The following is a 21,122-nucleotide window of genomic DNA, read 5'->3' as shown; positions in this document are numbered from 1 at the left end:
GGGTTGTAATCGCTCCGAGACATTTAGTGAAAGCTCCGGTTGGTTCCAGCATTTAAACGGCAAGCAGGTATTTTCAGTGCGGCGATATCAGGTGAATATGCAAGTGTTGATAGCGCAGTCACCGCAACATTTTCTGATGAACTCCAAGCTGTGATTGAAAGTGGCTCCTTTCCCCCTCAACCAGTTTTTAGTGTTGACGAGACGATATTGCTTTGGAAAAGAATGCAATCTCGTTCATTCATTTTCAGGGAAGGAAAACCTGGGTCAGGTTTCAAGGCATTTAAAGGCTGTTTCACGTAGCTGCTAATGACTCGGAGGACTTCAAATTAAAATGATTTATCATTCATAAACTCCGCTAGCTATGAAATGGCATTCGAAGTAGCATTATCCTGTCATTTCGATGAGCGACAAAAGGGCCTGGGTGACACAATAGTTGTTTTTAGACTAGTTTGAAAAATCGTCAACTGCCGGCAACGCATTACGATCCCTTGAGATAGCAGATGTTAGCCCACCCGCACGACAGGAGGGAATTTCAAAAGCACGTAAGAATTTTTTTTAACGTGAATAAAAGTCTTTGAATGCGTGCATACTATCTTTAGAGATGTTTTTAACTATAAAAATTTATATAAATAATGTTTTCTAAGGCTTTTTATGGGAATATAGATGTTTTAGAGGAAATTCAATACCCAAGACCTATCCTACCAGGAACGCATCCCTATCTTCCCAATGATAAAACGCTCTCGTATAACGCAAATTCGTATAGCGCAAAGACCCCGAGGAACGCATCCCTTGCGCTATATGAGACATGGGTGTACATATATACCAGTCATGTACAATATTTACTGGTATTTCAATGGGATTCCAAAAATACATTTTATTTCATGAGTCTAAAGAGTAATATGTGCTCTTTCAAACAAAAGTGCTGCATAAAACCGCCAATCGATACTGAATTATTACACTCTAACAATAATATCAACCAGACACTTAGAAAAATTTTGATTTACTTTAAAAATATATTATTCAAAGGCATCAATTTTGGCATTCCTTTAATTTCAGACTGTACATGAAGTAAGCGATGAGATGTAGCACAGAATGGACGAGAATTACAATAATATCAATTAGAAATATGCTGATTGAAAATCATGCGGTGATACCCACGGTATTTGATGGTAAATAATAAAAATTATTTATCATCACTATAGGAAAGGTTTTTAAGGGTGAATAAGGCAAGACTGAAAAATTTACTAGACTTGTATCGTAAAGCACTTGGATGCACCTTCGAATATTCAACTCGCATATCACTTCCATACAACAAAACCCCCTACAGGGAAGCCATGGTTATTTCCAGTCCCAACAAATTCATTGTATGGATATTTTATTGTATTTCCTCCTGTAGACCACGGCCAAGGTTCAAGAATTCCAAAATTTCATACTTATGAAATTTTTTAAATCAAATTTGCCATACATTTGGCATTGGCTTTTCATCAGAACAAACAGTTTTGCTTTGTATTATCAAAAATTCATACTATATCCTTTTGAATAATCAAGGTTTTACTGTATCACTTTGAGGAAATGACAGTTGCAATAACTGCTCTAAAATGATTGCGTGGTTTTTATATGCTGAATAAGTACATTAAATGGAGCTAAAGTGTAAAAATGTAAAAATATTGGCAATCTGGTATTATTTAAAAATACAGGTATTGACAGTCTAACAAAACTGATGTAGGAAATTCTTTCTGGATAATATGACACAAATAGCTGTGGAAAGGTCAACTCTACCACAAGCAAATAACATAAATAACCAGTAAATTAACAGAAAGCTCCATACTAGTGCATAGTGAAGCAATATATCCACAATAAAGCTTAATCAATTATAGCAAAATGGTTATTTTAAACTACCAATTCACTGTTTCTGTAAGAATATTGAACTCGCTTTCTTCTCCCAAGTATTCTTTCCTGCAAGAAAAATGAAACAAAAATTTTTCACATTCAATTCAATTGAGAATAAGACTTTATCATAATATAGGACGTTAGATTACAGCAGTTAGGCCAAGGGGAGAGGTTCTGATATTTGTTAACACATGCATACTTATGGAAAGCTACATATAACTAATACATACAAGGGTTATAACAATCGTCATGAGAGCTATGTGTCTGCATGGATATTCTGAGTTGATTGCTAAGCAAAATACATTATCATAAGAGGAGAAAAAGATATAGTAGACTCTCGTTATTTTGAAGATCATGGCACCAAAAAACAGGAGGTTCATAATAATGAACTTTGGAAGAGCATTTCTTTTAGGAACCATCGCAAGAAAACATACCTTTCTAAAATTCCTTGTCTCTTCCCATACTTATAGTCATGCTGTGGAATAGCTTCCAAGTCATGTGTATGATATGTACCGTATTTCCCGGCCTATAAGACGCACCGGCGCATAAGACGCACCTGGATTTTTCAGGTTAAAATTTACGAAAAAAACTAAAATACTTGGATAATACAAAAAAGAATTTTAATGATAACATTTTACATAAAAACGGAACTTTAATATTAAAAAATTTTAAAATTATTAATGAGCAAATATATCAGAGTATATTCATCATAGAACCCCAGAAATTCCTCATCACTGCTGCTAAAATCATTCGCGTAGATATTTTCTCGGGAGTCGTCACTTTCCTCATACAAAATGTCATCTTCACTTCCATCTAGCGCATTGCTGATTCCACACTTTTTGAAAGACTTTATGATAGTCTCAGTTTTTACTTTCTGCCAGGACTTTTTCACCCACTCACAAACGGTAGAAATTGACAGCCGTTTCATTCTTCCGGTCGGTGTGAAATCGTGAGTTGGTGCCTCAATCCACTTTATCCATTCTTCACGCATAAATCCCTTGAATGGTTTATTGATTGAAAGATCCAAAGGCTGCAGTTGAGAAGTCAATCCACCAGGAATCACAGCAAGATGCGTCTTCAGTTCTGTAGCAAGGATTTTTGCGGACTCCGTTATATGGGCCTTAAACTGATCGCACACTAACAAAGACGATTTCTTCAGAAGTCCACCTGGACGCCGGGACCACACCCTCTGCAACCACAGTTTCATACCCTCTCCATCCATCCATCCCTTAGGATGAACATGAATATAAATTCCATGTGGAATTGTACACTTAGGCAGCGTTTTTCGTTTAAAGATCAACAAAGGAGGGAGTTTTGAACCATCAGCACAACACGCAAGGACAACAGTATGGCGTGTTTTTTCGTTGCCGGAAGTCTTTATGTCTGTCTATGCACCTTTAACGTCCACAGTTCTATTTGATGGCACATCAAATGTCAAGGGAACCTCATCCATATTTCCTATCTGTCCTATTTCAAAACACTTCATTTTTCTCAGGTTAAGTACGTATTTATGGAATTCGATAATTTTTCTTTCGTATTCGGGTGGCAGTTTTTGTGCTATTGTGGTTTTAGTATGCATGCACAGACCATTTCTCTTCATAAATCTTTCACACCACGACGTTGTCCCAGAAAAATCGGCAATAGACATATCTATCGCCAACTTTCTTGCTTCCATTAAAATCATTTTTGTTGAAACAGTGATCCCGTTCTTCCTGTGATTTATTATCCAGGTCTTAACGTGCTCCTCAAGCTTTGGCCATTTCGGAGAACATGAACGTAAAGTTTTCTTACTCTTATTTGCATTCATTAAATCTACCTTCTGCTTCCGCCATTCTCGTATCATCTTCTCGGTTGGAGGTGGGCCGAAACGCCTTGCAGCTGCCCGGTTGCCGTGTTCCGAAGCATATTTCACGACTTCAAGTTTAAACGCAATACTGTACGACAATCTTCTCTCTTTAGATCCCATTCCAATTTTGACTTTTTATACAGAAATTACTGTGCTTAAGTTTCTGTGCTTAGAAGCACATGTGCAGACTAAATAGAAAGATACGTATTACGCCTGAACTGACTGAACACCGAGCTCATACTTTGTTACCTAAGGTTGAGTGCCGGTGGTGCCGGTAGACTCGTGAGTTTATCGTGAGAGATACAATGTATTAGCATATAGATGACATCTCCTTTGGCTCAATGTATGTAAGTTTTGCAGCAGCACCCATTCCAAGATTAAACTAAGCATGCTACATTGTATGCATTTCTGATTTATCCGGGAATTTTTTTAAGGGAGTTAGACATCGACGTATTAAAACTTTATTTCTAACAACCTGCTCAAAAGAGTGCTATTATCAAAATTTTTAATGAATTGAACTATTTTCAATGCCTGATACACTAAAAAATACTTAATGGTAATTATTTATCCTGTCAAAACGGTTGCTTATTATAGGATGAAGTTATACCCGTGATATCCGTATACCATCGGCGCATAAGACGCAGGCAAATTTTACAGCACATTTAGAAAAAAAAAGTCTTATCGGCCGGGAAATACGGTATTATATTAAGAACAAATGCAGTAAATCCTCGATATAGGAAAAAGATGCATTCTGAGACCTTATTCGTAAGTTGATTAACCTATGCAAAACATCCAAAGAGGTTATAATATACTAAAGGGGGAACCAATGGTTCTGAGTGTGGAGCAGAGTGTGTCAGATATGGGGGTGCAAGGGTAGGATTAGCCTTTACTTTGACCAAAACTTGACAATCCCATAAAGGTCAATGCTTACTATATGGCGAAATTTTTGGTCTTAACTAGTTAATACATTAAAATAAACTATGCAACCCACACTGAATACCTTTTTTTCTTACTTCATTGGTAGGCTTCGCGAAGTTATATCTAAAACATCTTTTCCAGGGGAAAAATTATTATCAATCACCATGGTTACGTTCTACAACCAGCTTAGCAGAAAATAAAATTTTACGAATGAGAACTAGTCATTTCCCTGAACTTATACTGGTATTTAATATATTATAGGCAATGGAAATCCAAAAATTACAGCACTAAGTATATTTTCAAGGATATCCCCACCCGTAAAGCAGCTAACAGGACACAGAGTTTATACATTAATAGAAGTATCGCGAATGATGGGAATACGTTGACGACAATCACTGCCTCAATACTTGTGATATGCTAGCATTTTTCACTTATTGTAGTACATTTTCAAAACAAAATGTAGCCACCTCAACATATTAATGGATTATTAAAAAATTGTCAAACTAAGATGATGGAACTTTGACCACGCTAAAAAACTCGGAAACAGCACCTCCAGATATTCCAAATGCCTTGAAGACATCAAACAGTGTGGTTATCTTGTAGAATGCAACACTGCATTAAAATGTTGTGTCAACTCATGATTGTGACGATCTGATCTAGCTGGCGTGCAACGTGGCTGGAGCCAAAAAAATTCCCTGTCGGTGGGAAGGTAGAACGGGTGAAAAACTGAACAGTTCCTGACTTCACAATGGATTGATTGATACTTTGTTCAGAACGTGCGAGTGCGAGTTTCTCTATGCCACACCACGTCGCATCGGCCAACTCCATAAGTGCCAAATTTGAAAATTTGAATGGCATGCTTGAATTTTTCAAATGTCCCCATCTCTGCTGGTGGAATGTTCATCGGAAGAGGACTTATCATGCAGCTAATTCAAGATCGGTAATGAGTGGGTCACCATGATTTCACAGGAATGAAGCTTATTATATGATGTTGTGTCGATACTGAAGAAAGAACGATAATTGACGTTCTTGGGCACAAGCACAAGGAGAACTTAAACGTAGCACAATTACTACTAGTAGTACATGTAGCGTAGTGTATATCCACCTAAATGCCATTGCTTACCTTTGGACCTTCGTAATAAAGTTTATTTTATAATCGCCAGAACTGAGGTTGGTAATTTTGTAATAACAAAAAATTTCGTAATAACGTTTCTTTTACTATAGATTGGATTAGCCTTTTCATTGGGACCAACAATTTACTTTGTAAAAATGGAACTTCGTAATAATGTTCTTTGTATTAACGAGAGTCCACTCTAATAAGTAAACCAATCTTGGATGTGCAGACTTACCCCAAGATTAGCATATAAAAATCAAATACGTGTACTTCAACACAAACTCACAAGAAAAATAAACAGTGGGTGCTCATATAGTATTGTCTATAATTCATAAAAACTAAGTTACAGATGAGGGATGGAGGTAGACTAAGCCAAAGGAAGTATCACAAAATACTGATAACTAATGAAAGACTAGATTCAATAAAATCAGTGATGACAGATTTGATAGATACATCAACTCTCTAGAAAATTGCAGCAACAAAAAATATCAAGGGAGGATGCACACTGATGAATAGGTTCCACCTCTTTACCTGACTCGGAAGAGTTCAGCCAAAGATGAAGTTAGCTGAGGGTACATTATTACAATCTCTTGTAGACTATTCAGTTCTTCCTTATTCCAATTCCTCACCCAATGCAATAATGTTAAAGCCCTTTTCAAGTTGTCTTCATTCCCAGTAATATCTGGACTAGTCTTCAGATACACTGAAATTTATTTAAAAAATACATTATAAATAAAAATCTATAATTAAGTAAAAGCACAGGACAGAAAATTAAAATTTAAAAATGATGTGGTAACATTTTTCAGAGATAAATGTAGTGTGTTTCAAAGACATGATTAGAAAAAATAAATTGATGAAAATCTATTAATTAATATAGAGGGTAGGACATTGTAATCGCCATCTACATCGCCCTCTTTTAAAAAACTCTCCATTCTCCCAATTCCGTGTGTTTATATGTTGAGTGCTATCATCTGTGCTAAACGCAATTTGGGTTTGTATACTACCAACGATTGTATTCACAACCACTACACCAGGAACTCTAGCAATTTACATGTAAAGTTCATCAGAACCAGTAAAACCAGCCTCTCCCCCTAAACATGGGACTATTACTATACAACAAACTTCCCAGAAACATTAAGAGCATGGAAAAAATGTCTAGCTTTAAATTTAAGGTGAAGGAATTCTTTTTTATGCATTTATTTTATTCTATTGACGAATATTTAACTATGTAAATATGCTCTGTATAGGTAATGTTTATTATTATTTCCTTAAATGTCTTTTTTTTTGTAACTTAACATTGACGTGCCGTATATCATGGAACATGTATGTACTAAGATCTCCAGGCAAATAAATATATTATTATTATTATATAAATGCAATGACATTCTAACATGTACTCCAGATAAATGAATTTTTAAATGAGAGGGATGAAACTACTACCTGGAATAACAGGAAAAAACATCAGACAGTGAGCAGAAATTAACTTTAGCTAATTCAACCCTAGTAAAGGAGGAAATATTAAAAAAGAAAATATGTAAATGGCCTTATTTAAAAAATAAAAAAACAAAAATAAATAACTGCCAAGTTATTTATAACATATAACTAGAGACATGCAAAAGGTGGGGTTATTTCATAGCCAAAAGTGGTGTTATATCTTTACAAAAGCGATGTTATTTTGCCCTGAAATCGGTGTTATTTTAACGTCAAAATAATTGATGTTGATTGATAGCCATGCTTTCAGTGGCCCACCCATTGCTCTAAATTTAGGATGTTATTGACCGGGGATAATTTAAGCAATAATATAGATGGAGTATTGATTGAATTCACCTATTTTACATATTTTATCCTTCGCATATCAGTATATCCAGCTTATATAGAACAGAAATTACTTGTGAATGTCTGTAATTTCAAATTAAATATTGCTATTGTAATCAAGTTGTCTTCTTTTAGATTAGTGCTCTTATCTGTTAACACAGTGCTATAGCAGGAAAAAAATATTTCTGAGTCCACATTTGCAGAGGGGATCCAAATTGCTTAAAGGCACTAAAGATGTCTCAGACAATTTGAGCTCCTGGATTGCTTTAATTATATCCACTGAACCCCAGGAATTTTGCTTTTTTAGTACTTTCCCTAATTCTCCCAACCCCAATATCAACTTCTCTGTCTCCATTGATTCGAGGCCATGAATTTTTTGTCTTTAAGTCGGGCTTCATGTCTGTACATAGTTGAAACTTCTTGGGTATCAAAAACTGAGATCTTTTCAAATACCTTTTTTTCTGCTTAGGTTTCCTACCATAAGAGAACTAAGTTTGGTTGAAGCCTTTTAAGCCATCTGCATAGGTATTGACTTTACAGCAGCTGCTTTAGAGGTTGTCATGTTTTGCAAATGCAATAATTGGTTTTATCGAAAAAAAAGTACTCTTATAAATATTCTGGAGACTCATTTATAATTTCCTTAACTCTTTCGAGGTGGTGGAGTTCTCTCCTTAGCATGAATTGAGGACTGACCTCCATGAGACTCTTCGGTTCCCCCTGTATGGAGCATTTATGTCGAACATTTGTTAAGAAAGCTCTTGCGGATAATCACACGTTCTCAACACCAACCTTTTTCGATCCTTCCTAGTGGGGACTCCGCATTATCTCGGACTCCGAGGGTAGTTGGTCTCCCTCCTTTCGCGGTTTATAACCCTACCAAAGGCATTGGTTCCCCGTCAACTTATGCTTTGTTTACATGAATTAGCTATATGGATGATTGTTGCTTACACGTAAATTGCAGACTTCTAATTGAATTCCTCGTTTTATTCTGAGAATTTTAAAATTTTGAATGACGCTCTATTGTCAACATTAATGGATACAATGCATTAACAATTACCATGTTGATTTTTATGCTGAAATGGAGATATTAGTTAATATTTATGGTAGAATTTTGTGTAAACATTTTAACGCAGCTCAAAAGACAAAGAATTCAATTCTTAATTTATATTTTTTGAGAAAGAAGCATACACCCATGCCTTGTATAGCGCAATTTCGATATAGCCAAATTCGTTCCTCGGGGAGACATCGCAATGCAGTGTAGCCTAATCAAAAAACTTGAACGCTCTCATGATAAAACGTGAACTTACACTACGTACACACGAAATTGCTATCATTTTATGCATATTATTAATATTGCTTGCCTCAAATCTTCTTTTCTGTTTATATATTAATCGAAATCCATTTCTATGCAATGGCCAAAAATATTACTCGTCATTGGGTCCAGATAGCCGGCCTACCAAAGTAATTCATCTCGTCTCCTTAATAGACTGACAATAGTTAATTTAGATCATTAATTAAGCGTGGAGCTAGTGGAAATGAGTTTCTTTTTAAGCAATACGGTTTGAGACGTTATTTTTGCTGTCATAGGTTATCGGGCGATTGACTTCCAGGTAGAGGGTCTACGCTAAAGCCTTCAAGGTCATCGGTATTCACGGGGGAGAAATGGAGCGGTGGCTGAGTTGCGTATGAATAGCATCAACACACAAAAGGGTCCGCTATCAAACAAAATGGCTTCAATACCTCCCAGCAGTCGTAGGCCCTCTGCATCTCAGGAATACAGTTCAGCAGTAGAAGGTGATTTTGATAGAGCCATACAGAGTAAAAACCAAGAGAAAGGGGCAAAAAATAGGAATGCGGGTAGAAAAATCAAGATATCGAGAAAAACCATAAACCTAGAAGAGAAATTTAAAGAGGTCAATGGCTTTGAAAATGGAGAGCGTCAAAGCGATATTGCACAGAAGTTTAAACTCACGATGCCTTATTCTGAATAAAGACCAAGTTAAAACATCAGTCACCTCAGCCGCACCAACTTCAACCAAGCGGTCAACACATACGGAAAGTTCAAAGTGAATCTGTACAAAAAGACGAGGGTTGTAATCGCTCCGAGACATTTAGTGAAAGCTCCGGTTGGTTCCAGCATTTAAACGGCAAGCAGGTATTTTCAGTGCGGCGATATCAGGTGAATATGCAAGTGTTGATAGCGCAGTCACCGCAACATTTTCTGATGAACTCCAAGCTGTGATTGAAAGTGGCTCCTTTCCCCCTCAACCAGTTTTTAGTGTTGACGAGACGATATTGCTTTGGAAAAGAATGCAATCTCGTTCATTCATTTTCAGGGAAGGAAAACCTGGGTCAGGTTTCAAGGCATTTAAAGGCTGTTTCACGTAGCTGCTAATGACTCGGAGGACTTCAAATTAAAATGATTTATCATTCATAAACTCCGCTAGCTATGAAATGGCATTCGAAGTAGCATTATCCTGTCATTTCGATGAGCGACAAAAGGGCCTGGGTGACACAATAGTTGTTTTTAGACTAGTTTGAAAAATCGTCAACTGCCGGCAACGCATTACGATCCCTTGAGATAGCAGATGTTAGCCCACCCGCACGACAGGAGGGAATTTCAAAAGCACGTAAGAATTTTTTTTAACGTGAATAAAAGTCTTTGAATGCGTGCATACTATCTTTAAAGATATTTTAAACTATAAAATTTATTTATTTCGCAAACTAACTGAATTAACAATTGTATGACTGCGGTCCCTTACCACAAAGAGGGGTAATATAAGATGAGGGGTCCGGGTACCTGCTCCCGGATTTCGAAAGTACGGCCTAAGTCCTGCTAGTTAAGTCCCGAAACTAAGACTTTGCGAACCCCCGACGGTCACAGGGGAGAGCAAGGGAATGTATATTTTTGGCTATCTTTCTCCTGCATAGAAAAATCTCAATTGTATATTTGCAGCTTTCGTCTCCTGGGTCAAGAAACGTCCTACCGCATATTTTCGTCGATAGTAGTGTAAGGGTTAACTCTCTATAGAATGTGTATGCATTAGGATAGTTTGAACCCTCCACTAATTTGAGTGAGTCAACCAGCAGATTCCATGGCATTTTGGCTACTTTTTAGGTATCGTGTGAATGCGGTTTAGACATCCTCCTGACAAACAAGTCACCTTATTTTCTTGAATGTTTTCTTAGTGGAAATCGTGTTTTTTTTCTCTGCATTGGCCGCTCACCGATGCGACGAATTTCCGCGGGCCGCCGTTCACGTCACAGAGCCGTGAAATCCAGAGAGTCGTCTTGTCGGAAAGAGGCCTGAATTTCACGGCACTTTGCGGGGAATGGCCGCCAGCAATAAGCTGTTTTGGCTGAAAGCTGCCTCAATGTAGCTCCGTGTGTATTTCACGGCATAGATGGCACACTGCCGCTTTCAGACGAACCGGCTTTGCTCCGGCCGTCGTCAACGGCACGGCACCATGCTTTCAAATAACCATTGGTTTCAATGGATGCCTTAAAACAAGTCGAATGACGCAGTTGACGACACGGCGTAGTCTACGGTCAGCAAGGTATCCATTTCAATTCGGCATGGCGGTGTGCCGTCTATGGCATGAAATACACACAGTGCTACCTTGAGGAGGAAATTGAACAAAAAACCAGGAGAGGAAATTGATAGTTTTTGAAAATAAGATCCTCAGAACAATATATGGTCCTATTAATGAAGATGAAGTATGGAGGATCAGAACCAACAAAGAGCTCAGAGAATTATATACAGATCCGGATATAATAGCGCAAATAAAAAGCAGGAGATTAAGATGGGCCGGTCATGTAAAGAGGAGAAAAGATGAGTCCATGCTAAGAATGGTATCTGAAAATCAACCCCGAGGAAAACGTCCGCTTGGGCGACCCCGACTAAGATGGCAGGACCAAGTGAAAAGGGACTTAGGGAAGATGAGAGCAGATGCAGAATGGATGGCGGATAGAGATAGATGGCGACATGTTGTTGGTGAGGCCAAAAACCTCCTGAGGTTTGAGTGGCCACATAGGTAAGGTAAGGTAAGGCTACCTTGAGGCTACTTTCAAACAAGATGACTTTTCGCCGGCCACTGTTCTCGGCACGGCACCATGAAATTCAGGCCACTTTCAAATGAGACATCTCTCTGGATTTCATGGCGCTGTGCGGGAACGGCGGTCCGCAGAAATTTGTTGTGTCGGAAAGCGGCCAATGCAGTGAAAAAAGTACGGCGTAAATATACGCCTCGAAAAACAATTTTGTGGAAGAAGCATGAGCAGAGGAAAAAAATTATGAAAATCGCATCTGAGTTGGTGAAAATCGCCCATGAATTAGAGAAAATTGCTAATAATACAAAATTCGTGTATTTACGGGAAAACCCCGGAATTCACACAAAAATTCACATTTGCAACTTTTGCGTGTCATAAAAATCATTAAAAACTCCTAAGCCATTTACAATAGTTTTCCTAGCTTGAAAAAGAAATTTCAACAACATGCCATAAAGTGAGTTCAAGAGTCTTAAAGAAAAACTTACAAAACAACTTTGGTAGTATGCTCTTTATCATGGAATGGAATACTGCTACATTACAGCGTTGAGCAATTTGGCTCAAAATTTCCATTGCTTTAGGACAAGGAAAATCCAATATTCCAGGTAATCTTTCCACCCAACGCTCAAAACTTGATAGCCTGTAAATAAAAAAGATATTACAGAATTCACCCGACACTTGTGCTTAAATGACCAGGATCAATCACAAAATAAGGAGTCACAATGATAACACTGAAATTGTCCTTAGGTAACATGAACTAGATCACAACATTTACTTTATCAAATAAGATATTCCAGCAACTGGAGAATAGGAAAGTTGGAGGTATATGGAGTAGTTCAATGAATTTGATGAAAATAATATAAATGCACGTAAAGTATTTGAACTTACTTAAATATGATTTGAATAAAAATATTGGTAGATCCTATAAATGGTCCAAAGAAGGGAAAAAAAAGCTGAACTGATAATTGACAATCACAATCACCTAGTAGTGCCCTTCACATGAATATTGTCAACCATGAACATTTACCATGTTATGAGTACAGTGGAACCCCAATTTATCATTCCAGCATTGATCGTTTTCCTGCATTCATGGTTCGCCGTTCCTGGTCCCAAATAAAGTTCCATAAAGACAATGTAATTTTATACACATCCATCGTTCCCCGAAGTATCGTTTTCCCACATCGATCGTTTGAAGGCCACAGTCCCGTCGTATAATTTTCCCGCATCCATCATTTGGCGAAAATGAGACGAAGTGTTTACAACATGTTATTTCGGGCTAATAATGACAGACACATAGTTTGAATCTTCCCCGGGAGATTGAACTACCATTGGGAGAAGCTGAGTGCTGTGGGATTAGCGCATTTCCCAAGATCTGCTATCTCCCTCCATTCAGCACTCGCCTCCCCCCCTCTGAAGCTTTCCTCTTTCACGCCCCCCCACTTTTCTCACCCACTGACCTTTTTCAGCCTACATGCTTAAAAGTTCCCAGTTTCTGGAGGTCAACTGCTGCATGAAATCACCTATTAGCCCACCAGGTGACTAAAAATGAATTTCGGCAATTGGTATTATACTTTTATTAGATTGAAATATTTGTAATGTCCACGTCATTCAAAAAAGAATGAGACCAAACACGATGTATTTCTAATGTTATTTAAGCATTTAAAGCAAGGAAATAGTTGAAAAATACAATGGTGATTTCTGGCAAAACTCGATATACTCGCAGCTGAACTTCTCGGGAGTTGATGCGGCATTTCTTTCGGATAACAGGACATCAGGTTATAATTTACGAGTTATACTATAAGTCTCACTTGTCAGAGTTACTCTCGAAGGGATATCTTCTCAGGATATTTTGTTTCTCCCTACTAACAATCCGAATTCATCTGGTATTCTAGCACTACGCTAATTATGAAAGAATGAATAATTTTCCTTCTATTTAGGACAAAAAATTTCATGGCACAGTCATATGGTCATGCTTCACCCTCTGCAGTATGCTTTGCGTACGCCGTACGCGAAATCCGAATTCAATTCCGAATCTTCCATCAATTCCGAACTTCATCTCCTACGATTGGTTCTGTACTTTCCAGGGTGGGTTGACTTCAAACTAGCGAGTGTGTTCTGTGTGGGTTCAATAAAGTCAGGTTTAATTTTTATCAGTTTTATTTTTATCTGTCTTCGGACCATGGCCCTTCCGAAGAAACAAGTGAGTACTTAAAAAGATGGACTGAAAATAATTGAATATGAAGAAAAGCATCCGGGATAGAAGCGAGTGAACATTGGAGAACGCCTCGAGCTGTCCGCTGGCACATGACGGTAGGGTTGGGGGAAGAGCGAGATACCTGGTGAAAACAATAAGTTGGATGAAGCCGAGGCTCAGGTGGGCATGCTACTGATGTTAAATTCAACATTATTCATGCTTTACACATTGCCTAAATTACATGAAAAATATATTTATAGGACAGGAACATTACAAATAATTGTCTATTTTTGGCCTATGTGATCCATCTAATAACCAATCACTGTACCGGCGAAAGCGGTTGTTTTAGGAATAACATATACATTGCTCTCATGAATACATGTACTGGAAATGGCGTTTCTTGGATAAGAATTTTTACATCAGAGAGGAATCCATAATAGCAGGGTAAATGCCGAGTGGAGAGCAAACAATTTTTAGCGAGTTGGCGTGCGCCTTTGGTATATTTGAAAGAGATTTAAGTCGAATCAACAATATGACATAAGTGTTTCAATAAAGTAATAATATTACTGTAATCAGCTAAAATCTTGTTTGAATCCATTAATGAATATCATAATTCGCAAAAATCCAGTGTTTCCTGGGACATCCAAACATTCCCGCATTGACCATTTTCCCACACTCATTGTATTTTCATCCATTCCCCTGAAAAATGATAGATCGAGGTTCCACTGTAATTAAAAGGTTACTTAATCATAATCACTGTACTTCTAAAGGAGCTTACTTACGAAGGCTTGAAAAAATAATTCTAAATAACTAACTACAGGAGACATAAAAAAGGAATAAAATTTTTGGTCAGCCATCAGATAATTTCTTAAATCAACCCTAATTTCAATGTGACCTTGTTCAAAAATCTATGTTGGCTCAAGGGGAGGTATTTTAAAAACACAAAAGCTCCCTTCTCTTACTACACCATAGCTACTGAACATATCAGTATCTGTTCTCTCTAAAAATAGAACACAAGATGTTTTATCAACAGATGATATGTATATTCAATTTCACAAGATCTGTGATCATAAACAACGTAGATCAGACATTTAGAAAAACTCTTGAATTTATATTGAAGAATTTGTGTAACCTTTGGTTAACATACAATGTAAAAATTTGAACTGGACATAACAAAACTGGCCCATAATAATTGTTGCAAGTTCCTATTGTTACCACTGACCAATTGTATAGGCACCATAAATTATTTCAAAATAAAAATAATCTTAAGGTTTGAAATTGAATTAAATACATGACTCATATTTAAATATATTATTAATAATCATATCAAATGGGAAACTGTCCCTCAGAAAGTTACATGAATACTAGAATGAAGGCATGACACACCTTTGTAGCTCAACTAGTTGACTATCCTTAAGGATATTGCATAGAAGTTTGAAGAAGGGACAATTAAAGGCAGCAGAATTTTTCACATGAGGACAGCTACTCTCACAACAAGTTATCACAGCTTCAATGAGGTACTTAATGTCATCCAGTTTGGCTATGTGGTTCCCTGAGTTTCCGTAAGATGTTTTCCTGCATGACACAAAATTCCACAGAAGATCACTTATTTGTTTACCATGGTTGTGACAAGTTTTGCTATCTTCTAAACTTCCTGTCAAAAAGAAGAAGAGCATCATAAAAGATCTTTTTTTAAAAATGGCATACACTCAATGTCAACAATTGAACATTTGACTAATGATAAAAATACAGCATTACATATTTCCTTCAGTGCACACCATTGAAAACATATATTTGGTAGTTTGATGAAATAAATAAAAATGATTTTGTAAATTTGATAGTTTGAGGTGGAATCTAAAAACTCCTAATAGCCTTTATCCAAAGATTGCAAAATTCAATTATTTTTTTAATTTGCAGACACCCTAGTGCACTAAATTAAACTGGTTGATTTACAATACATATATTTTTTGCTTTAATGCACATATAATCAGAATAATTTAAACAAAACAAAGTTATAATCATTGATAGTTTAAATTGAAGCTCTCCATGTTTCTTCTTACCACTCCTAGAATTACATCCTTCATGATACATTTTACACAAACATTAAAGTTACTGAGAGTTGATTATCCATTTTCTCTGTGTGACACGTTCAGAACTTATTACAAGCATTCAAAAGGAAAACAAACCAGAGATTCATGCAAGTGCAGGAGGAATGTTAGATTTTCAAAAACATACACCAATATACATAGTTGAAATCCAGCATTATACAGTAGGGCAGATCGGAAAAATCAATGTTTTTCAAATCCATCTGGCCCAATGAAAAAAAGTTGTGGGACCGATCAAAAGTAAGGCCTGAAAATTTTGAGACCTCTCGCTGAACCCCTGACCCTTGCTCAAGTGCAAATTAGGGGGGGAGGATCGAAATTCGAAAAATATAGTATTTTATGGTCAGTCTCTATAGATTTTGCCAAGTTGCTGCCCATATAGCACAAAAATTTTGATGTATCTGCCACCATTTGACAACAAAATGCCTAATTTGAGTCCACGAAGAAAATATTCCAATGCCCATGCAGCGTCACGGATACAAGAGCGGCAGGCCGATTCCATCCCCAACCTGCTCGCTTCTACCCCTCCTGCGCCTCGAATACAGCAAAAGTCATCCCACGTGTGCTGCCAGGAGGGCGTTCATCTTTGATAATATAAATCGGAAGATGGTAGAAGGTAAAAAAAATATGCGTAGTGAGACGACTCGTCCCTTATTTTTCGCCTCGTTGGCGTTAAATCGATATTACCAACTTTTAGAGAAGTGATGAAATATTTTTAGATCCAAGAACGCAGGCAAGGAGCCTACGGTCTATGAAGAGGCCTCTCAAGAGGCTATAAAGAGGCATTCTGCAGGATAACCGTACTCCTTGATGCCTAGCATACGTTTATCAACTTACGAACAAGGTCTCGGCACACATCTTGTTTGTATATCGAGGACTTACTGTGCTTAGGAAGATATCTACCCTCGATTACATCATACTGCATTCTTCTATTGAGAAAATTGAACAAATGTGCTTGTTTTTATATACTTGCACGCAACTTAATCGCATGTATTATACTTTTGATTCTGAAGCTGTTTCGCTGTGCGACTACAAATATGGGAGATTGAGGAGACATTTTGACAAAGTATGGTTTTTTTCCCATGATTCCACAAAGAAACATTCATACAAACTTCGTTATTACGTACCTCTGGTTTTTAGGTCCTGTGAACTTCACAATAACGGGAGTCTACTGTAGTTCATTTAAAAAATTCACATTTATAAAAGGATTGCACTAGTTATTTATGAATAAACTTGAACAAACGAGATGAGAATAAACTTGCTTTTCAGTGAATCATGATTTAATGCTTTCCTAAAGTAAGATTCGATGGAACATTCCTTTGGTGTCAAGCTAGATAATTGGGTCCGTATTTTCTGACATTTTGGCTCTCAACTTCGCATAATCCTTGCCCTGGTAGCTTTAGAGACTGACTATTCTAAGAGAATATCAATATAATATTTTTTTAGTTGGAACCAATTAAAATAATGAAACAAATGGTAGAAAAAGTTAATTGAAAACATTACCACAAAAAAGTCCTTTTTAAGTTATTATCTCAGGAGAAAAAAAAACGAAAGTTGTCACCCATTTTTTATGAGTTGAAGACCCAATTAGAGTTATGGTCGATTCACCTGTACAAGGAGAACCACCCATTGAGTGATGCAAGCACTCACAAGACTATAAACAATGACAAACCATATCCACACAAAATGAATGCTGTGAGTTTTACTATGCTAGAATAATGTAAAATTGCTAAGTTTAAAGAATAAATAATTAGATTTTGGTTACTAACTTATCATAAAAGCCAATATTTTTGTCAGGTTCTGTTGACGAGATGACAGTTTCTTTCCCTGCCTCTTCACTGCGGCAGGCTTAAGTTCTAAAGAACAATAAAACTGAGCCAGCAATAGGCTTGTCTGAAAACACTCTGCTGGAGTTCTCTCATTTTCAGCATCCTCATCACCTTTGAAAATTGATCTATGCTTATTCCTTTCAGAGCTTTCGATAACCCATTCTGAACTCTTACGTTTTCCAGCCTTTTTACTTCTTCCCTTAGCACCTGAACTTTGGAATGGGTAAATAGGCATTAGGAGATCAAATATGGGCTGACTGTATGATGTTCTGAACCACTGAACCTGTAAGGGATGTTAAATACTCATTTTAAAAAATTCATAAAAATTATATAACAACACCAAACATTAAAATTATCCCAGCATATCCCAAAAAACAAAGCTTGAGGATGGAAAACAAGGCATTGGGAGACAGTTTGGAATTGGAAGTTACACATTTTCTCTAGTCTTAGAAGGACAGAATTTGAACAACATTCACACCCTCAGTTACTGAATTTACTGGATCATTTAAGAGAACTCATCAAGGCATACATAATATTTTTTTGCCAATGCTGCGACTCAATTATACAGTCAAACCTGCCATTAGTGGAACCTGAGCAAAGCAGAAACCTGTCTTATACAGAAAATATTGTTGGTCCTGGCGGTCGCAATAGGGTTTTTTATGTGCATTGGTCCCCTCTGTAAAATGGAAACTGTCAAAGACAGAAACAGAATCGATTCCCGGGCACGTGCATCTGGGTTAAGCGGAATTGCAGAAAACAATTCCAAAGACAACTTTAACTGTAATGAAATAAAATACTAATAATGGAACCAGCCAAAGGTGTCGTTCTTTCACATGTTTAACCACAATGCGATGCTGTTCTTTTATTATTTCATAATAATTTCGTCTACATGTAGAGTTTGAGTCAAACCAACCTTTTAGGTGACGCATGCAATAGACTTGATACAACTTTCACGGCCTCTTTTGAATTGCCAGGCCTTGAGTTAAGTGGAATACTGTCTTATCCAGAAAAAAATGATGAGTCCGAGAGATTCCACTAAACAGAGGTTTCACTGTACTAACATCTGTGGATGGTCTACTATTGTCAGACAACAATTGTGAGTTGCCAATACATTAACATTCCTAAGTGATCATGAACTACATAAATATGATAAGTAGATGATGAAAATATTCAGTAAATAATGTCTTCAAAGCAAAAATTTACATTTAAATCTCTATATTTCAATTGCCTAAAATAAAATTATCCTTTTAGAGAGATACATCTTCATCAACTTTTTTTAATGATTTAAAAGCAAAATCCTTTCATTAAAATTTTCGCAGACTTTAATTCATATACTATTGCTTTATTAATTCACAACAATAAAAGAAATAGTTTTCAGCTACTTGTAGCGTATTTGATTTTCTGCTGAATTCTGCCCACAGCAGGTACCATGAATTCCAGAGGGTTGAGAGGTTAAGCAAATGACAAGCTATGAAAGATCTCAAAATAATCTAAGGAAAACCATGGGATCATGGAAAAGACTAGAGATGTGCAAATAGTATCTGCGAATACTCGAATACCTCGAATACTAGAAAGTGTTCGATATTCGAGGTCTCGAATAGCTATGCGAAAAGTACCGCCTCGAATACTTTGAATTTCGCGTCGTACACTGTCGCACGCACGTCGTTGGTAGTTGACTCGGAAAAATGTACAGAACTCCAGTCGTTTAGTGCATGCAGCGCCGCTATAGGCAAGTTGACGAACTGCATCCAATTCGCGGGTCAGAGCGGTGAAAAGAGTTCGACGTGGGGAACCTAAATTGATCCGGGTGAAAAAATCCGAAAATCCCCGGTTTCCCCCACCAGGAAACTCCAGTGCCGTGGGATAGTAACATCGGGGCATTTCCCACGATCTGCTATCCCCCTCCATTCAGCATTCGCCCCACTCTGACACTTTCATCTTCTCCGAAATCAAACAAAAGGTCCTCGCTCGGGCAGGGGTCGTATTACGAAGACCTTAGCTTCGAAAAAAATATCAAGTTACACGAGAACAATAAAGACGTGTCTCACGCCCCCCTTTTCTAATCCACTGACCTTTTTCTGCCAACCTGCTTCGAAGTTCCCCATTTCTGGAGCTCAACTGCTGCATGAGTACCGTGGGATAGTAACATTAGCGCATTTCCCCAGATCCGCTATCCCCCTCTGAGGCTTTCCTCTTCTCCGAAATAAAAAAAGGTCCCAGCTCGCGCAGGGATCATATTATGAAGACCTTGGCTTCGAAAAAAATATCACATTACGCGAGAAAAATAAAAGCATGTCTCGCGCCCACCCCCTTTTCTCACCCACTGACCTTTTTCTACCTACCTGCTTCGAATTTCCCCCTTTCTGGATGTCAACTGCTGCATGAGTCATCTACTAGCCCGAAAGGTGTCTAACAATGACTTTCGGCAATTATTATTACACCTTTATTGGATTGAAATATTAGTAATATGCGCGTAATTTAAAAAAGAACAGGACCAAACGCGACGCATTTCTGACTTCATTTAAGCATTTTACGCGAGGAAATAAATGTCAAAATAGGACGGAGGCTTGGCATTCTGGCAAGACTCGATATGAGCAGCAGCGCTTCTGGGAAGTTGATGTGGTATTTTTTTCCGAAAACATATATCAAGTTACAATTTATGAGTGGTACTATAAATCTTTATTGTTACAGTCCCAGACGAAGGGATATTTTCTCAGGATATTTGGTTTCTCCCTGATAGCAATTCCAATTCATCTTCTTATATCTAGAGAACGCCTAAAGATCGACAGAAAATAATTGAAGAAAATCCGGTGGAGAAGAGCTTGTATTTTACAAAATGCCTCAGACTGTCAGATAGCACTTGGCAGCAGGAGTGGGGGTAAAGCGATGTTAGTTGAATAAATTATATGCCCAATTGTTTCCATAAAATAAAAATATTCCATTAATCAGCTAAATTCCTGTTTGAATCCTTTGAAGGAAATCAAAACTACTCCCCAAAATCCTGTGTTGCCTGCTGCATAAGCAACCGAGTCAAACATTCCAGCATTCATCAATTAGTATTCGAGGTATTCGAATATTCGAGCAATGATTTAATATTCGAATTCGATATTCGAGTTCGAGAAATCTGCTATTCGACCCATCTCTAGAAAAGACATTTTTCATCCAAATACAGCCATAGAAATAATGGAGCTACAATTGAAACAGCACATGGTCAAAGAGTGAATGTCTCGAAGAGGCCAAATACTGCTCTTTCATTCTAAAGAGATTAAAAATCATGAATGAGCCCAAAATTTAAGTCAATATACAGGAAATGTTTGCATTTGCTACACTAAGAATATGCATATACATATCCTAAAGGAGAAAA

The 21,122-nt window shown here is 37.3% G+C and overlaps 1 protein-coding gene across 1 annotated transcript in view; it reads right to left on the bottom strand.

Moving 5' to 3' along the window:
• Window positions 1-1,029: 1,029 nt before the first annotated feature.
• The window catches only part of LOC124157305 (testis-expressed protein 10), a 29,031-nt gene continuing 8,938 nt past the window's right edge, over window positions 1,030-21,122 (bottom strand). Inside the window, exons 6-10 of the mRNA XM_046531925.1 lie at window positions 17,699-18,041; window positions 15,211-15,478; window positions 12,119-12,270; window positions 6,300-6,471; window positions 1,030-1,956 (exon numbers count right to left, since the gene is read on the bottom strand). Coding sequence (XP_046387881.1) covers window positions 1,896-1,956; window positions 6,300-6,471; window positions 12,119-12,270; window positions 15,211-15,478; window positions 17,699-18,041 — 996 coding nt within the window. The 3' untranslated portion in view covers window positions 1,030-1,895. The remainder of the gene's footprint in view (window positions 1,957-6,299; window positions 6,472-12,118; window positions 12,271-15,210; window positions 15,479-17,698; window positions 18,042-21,122) is intronic.

This window comes from Ischnura elegans, chromosome 4 (assembly GCF_921293095.1).
Source record: "Ischnura elegans chromosome 4, ioIscEleg1.1, whole genome shotgun sequence".
NCBI classification, from domain to species: domain Eukaryota; kingdom Metazoa; phylum Arthropoda; class Insecta; order Odonata; family Coenagrionidae; genus Ischnura; species Ischnura elegans.
This window is presented reverse-complemented; position numbering and strand designations above follow the sequence as displayed.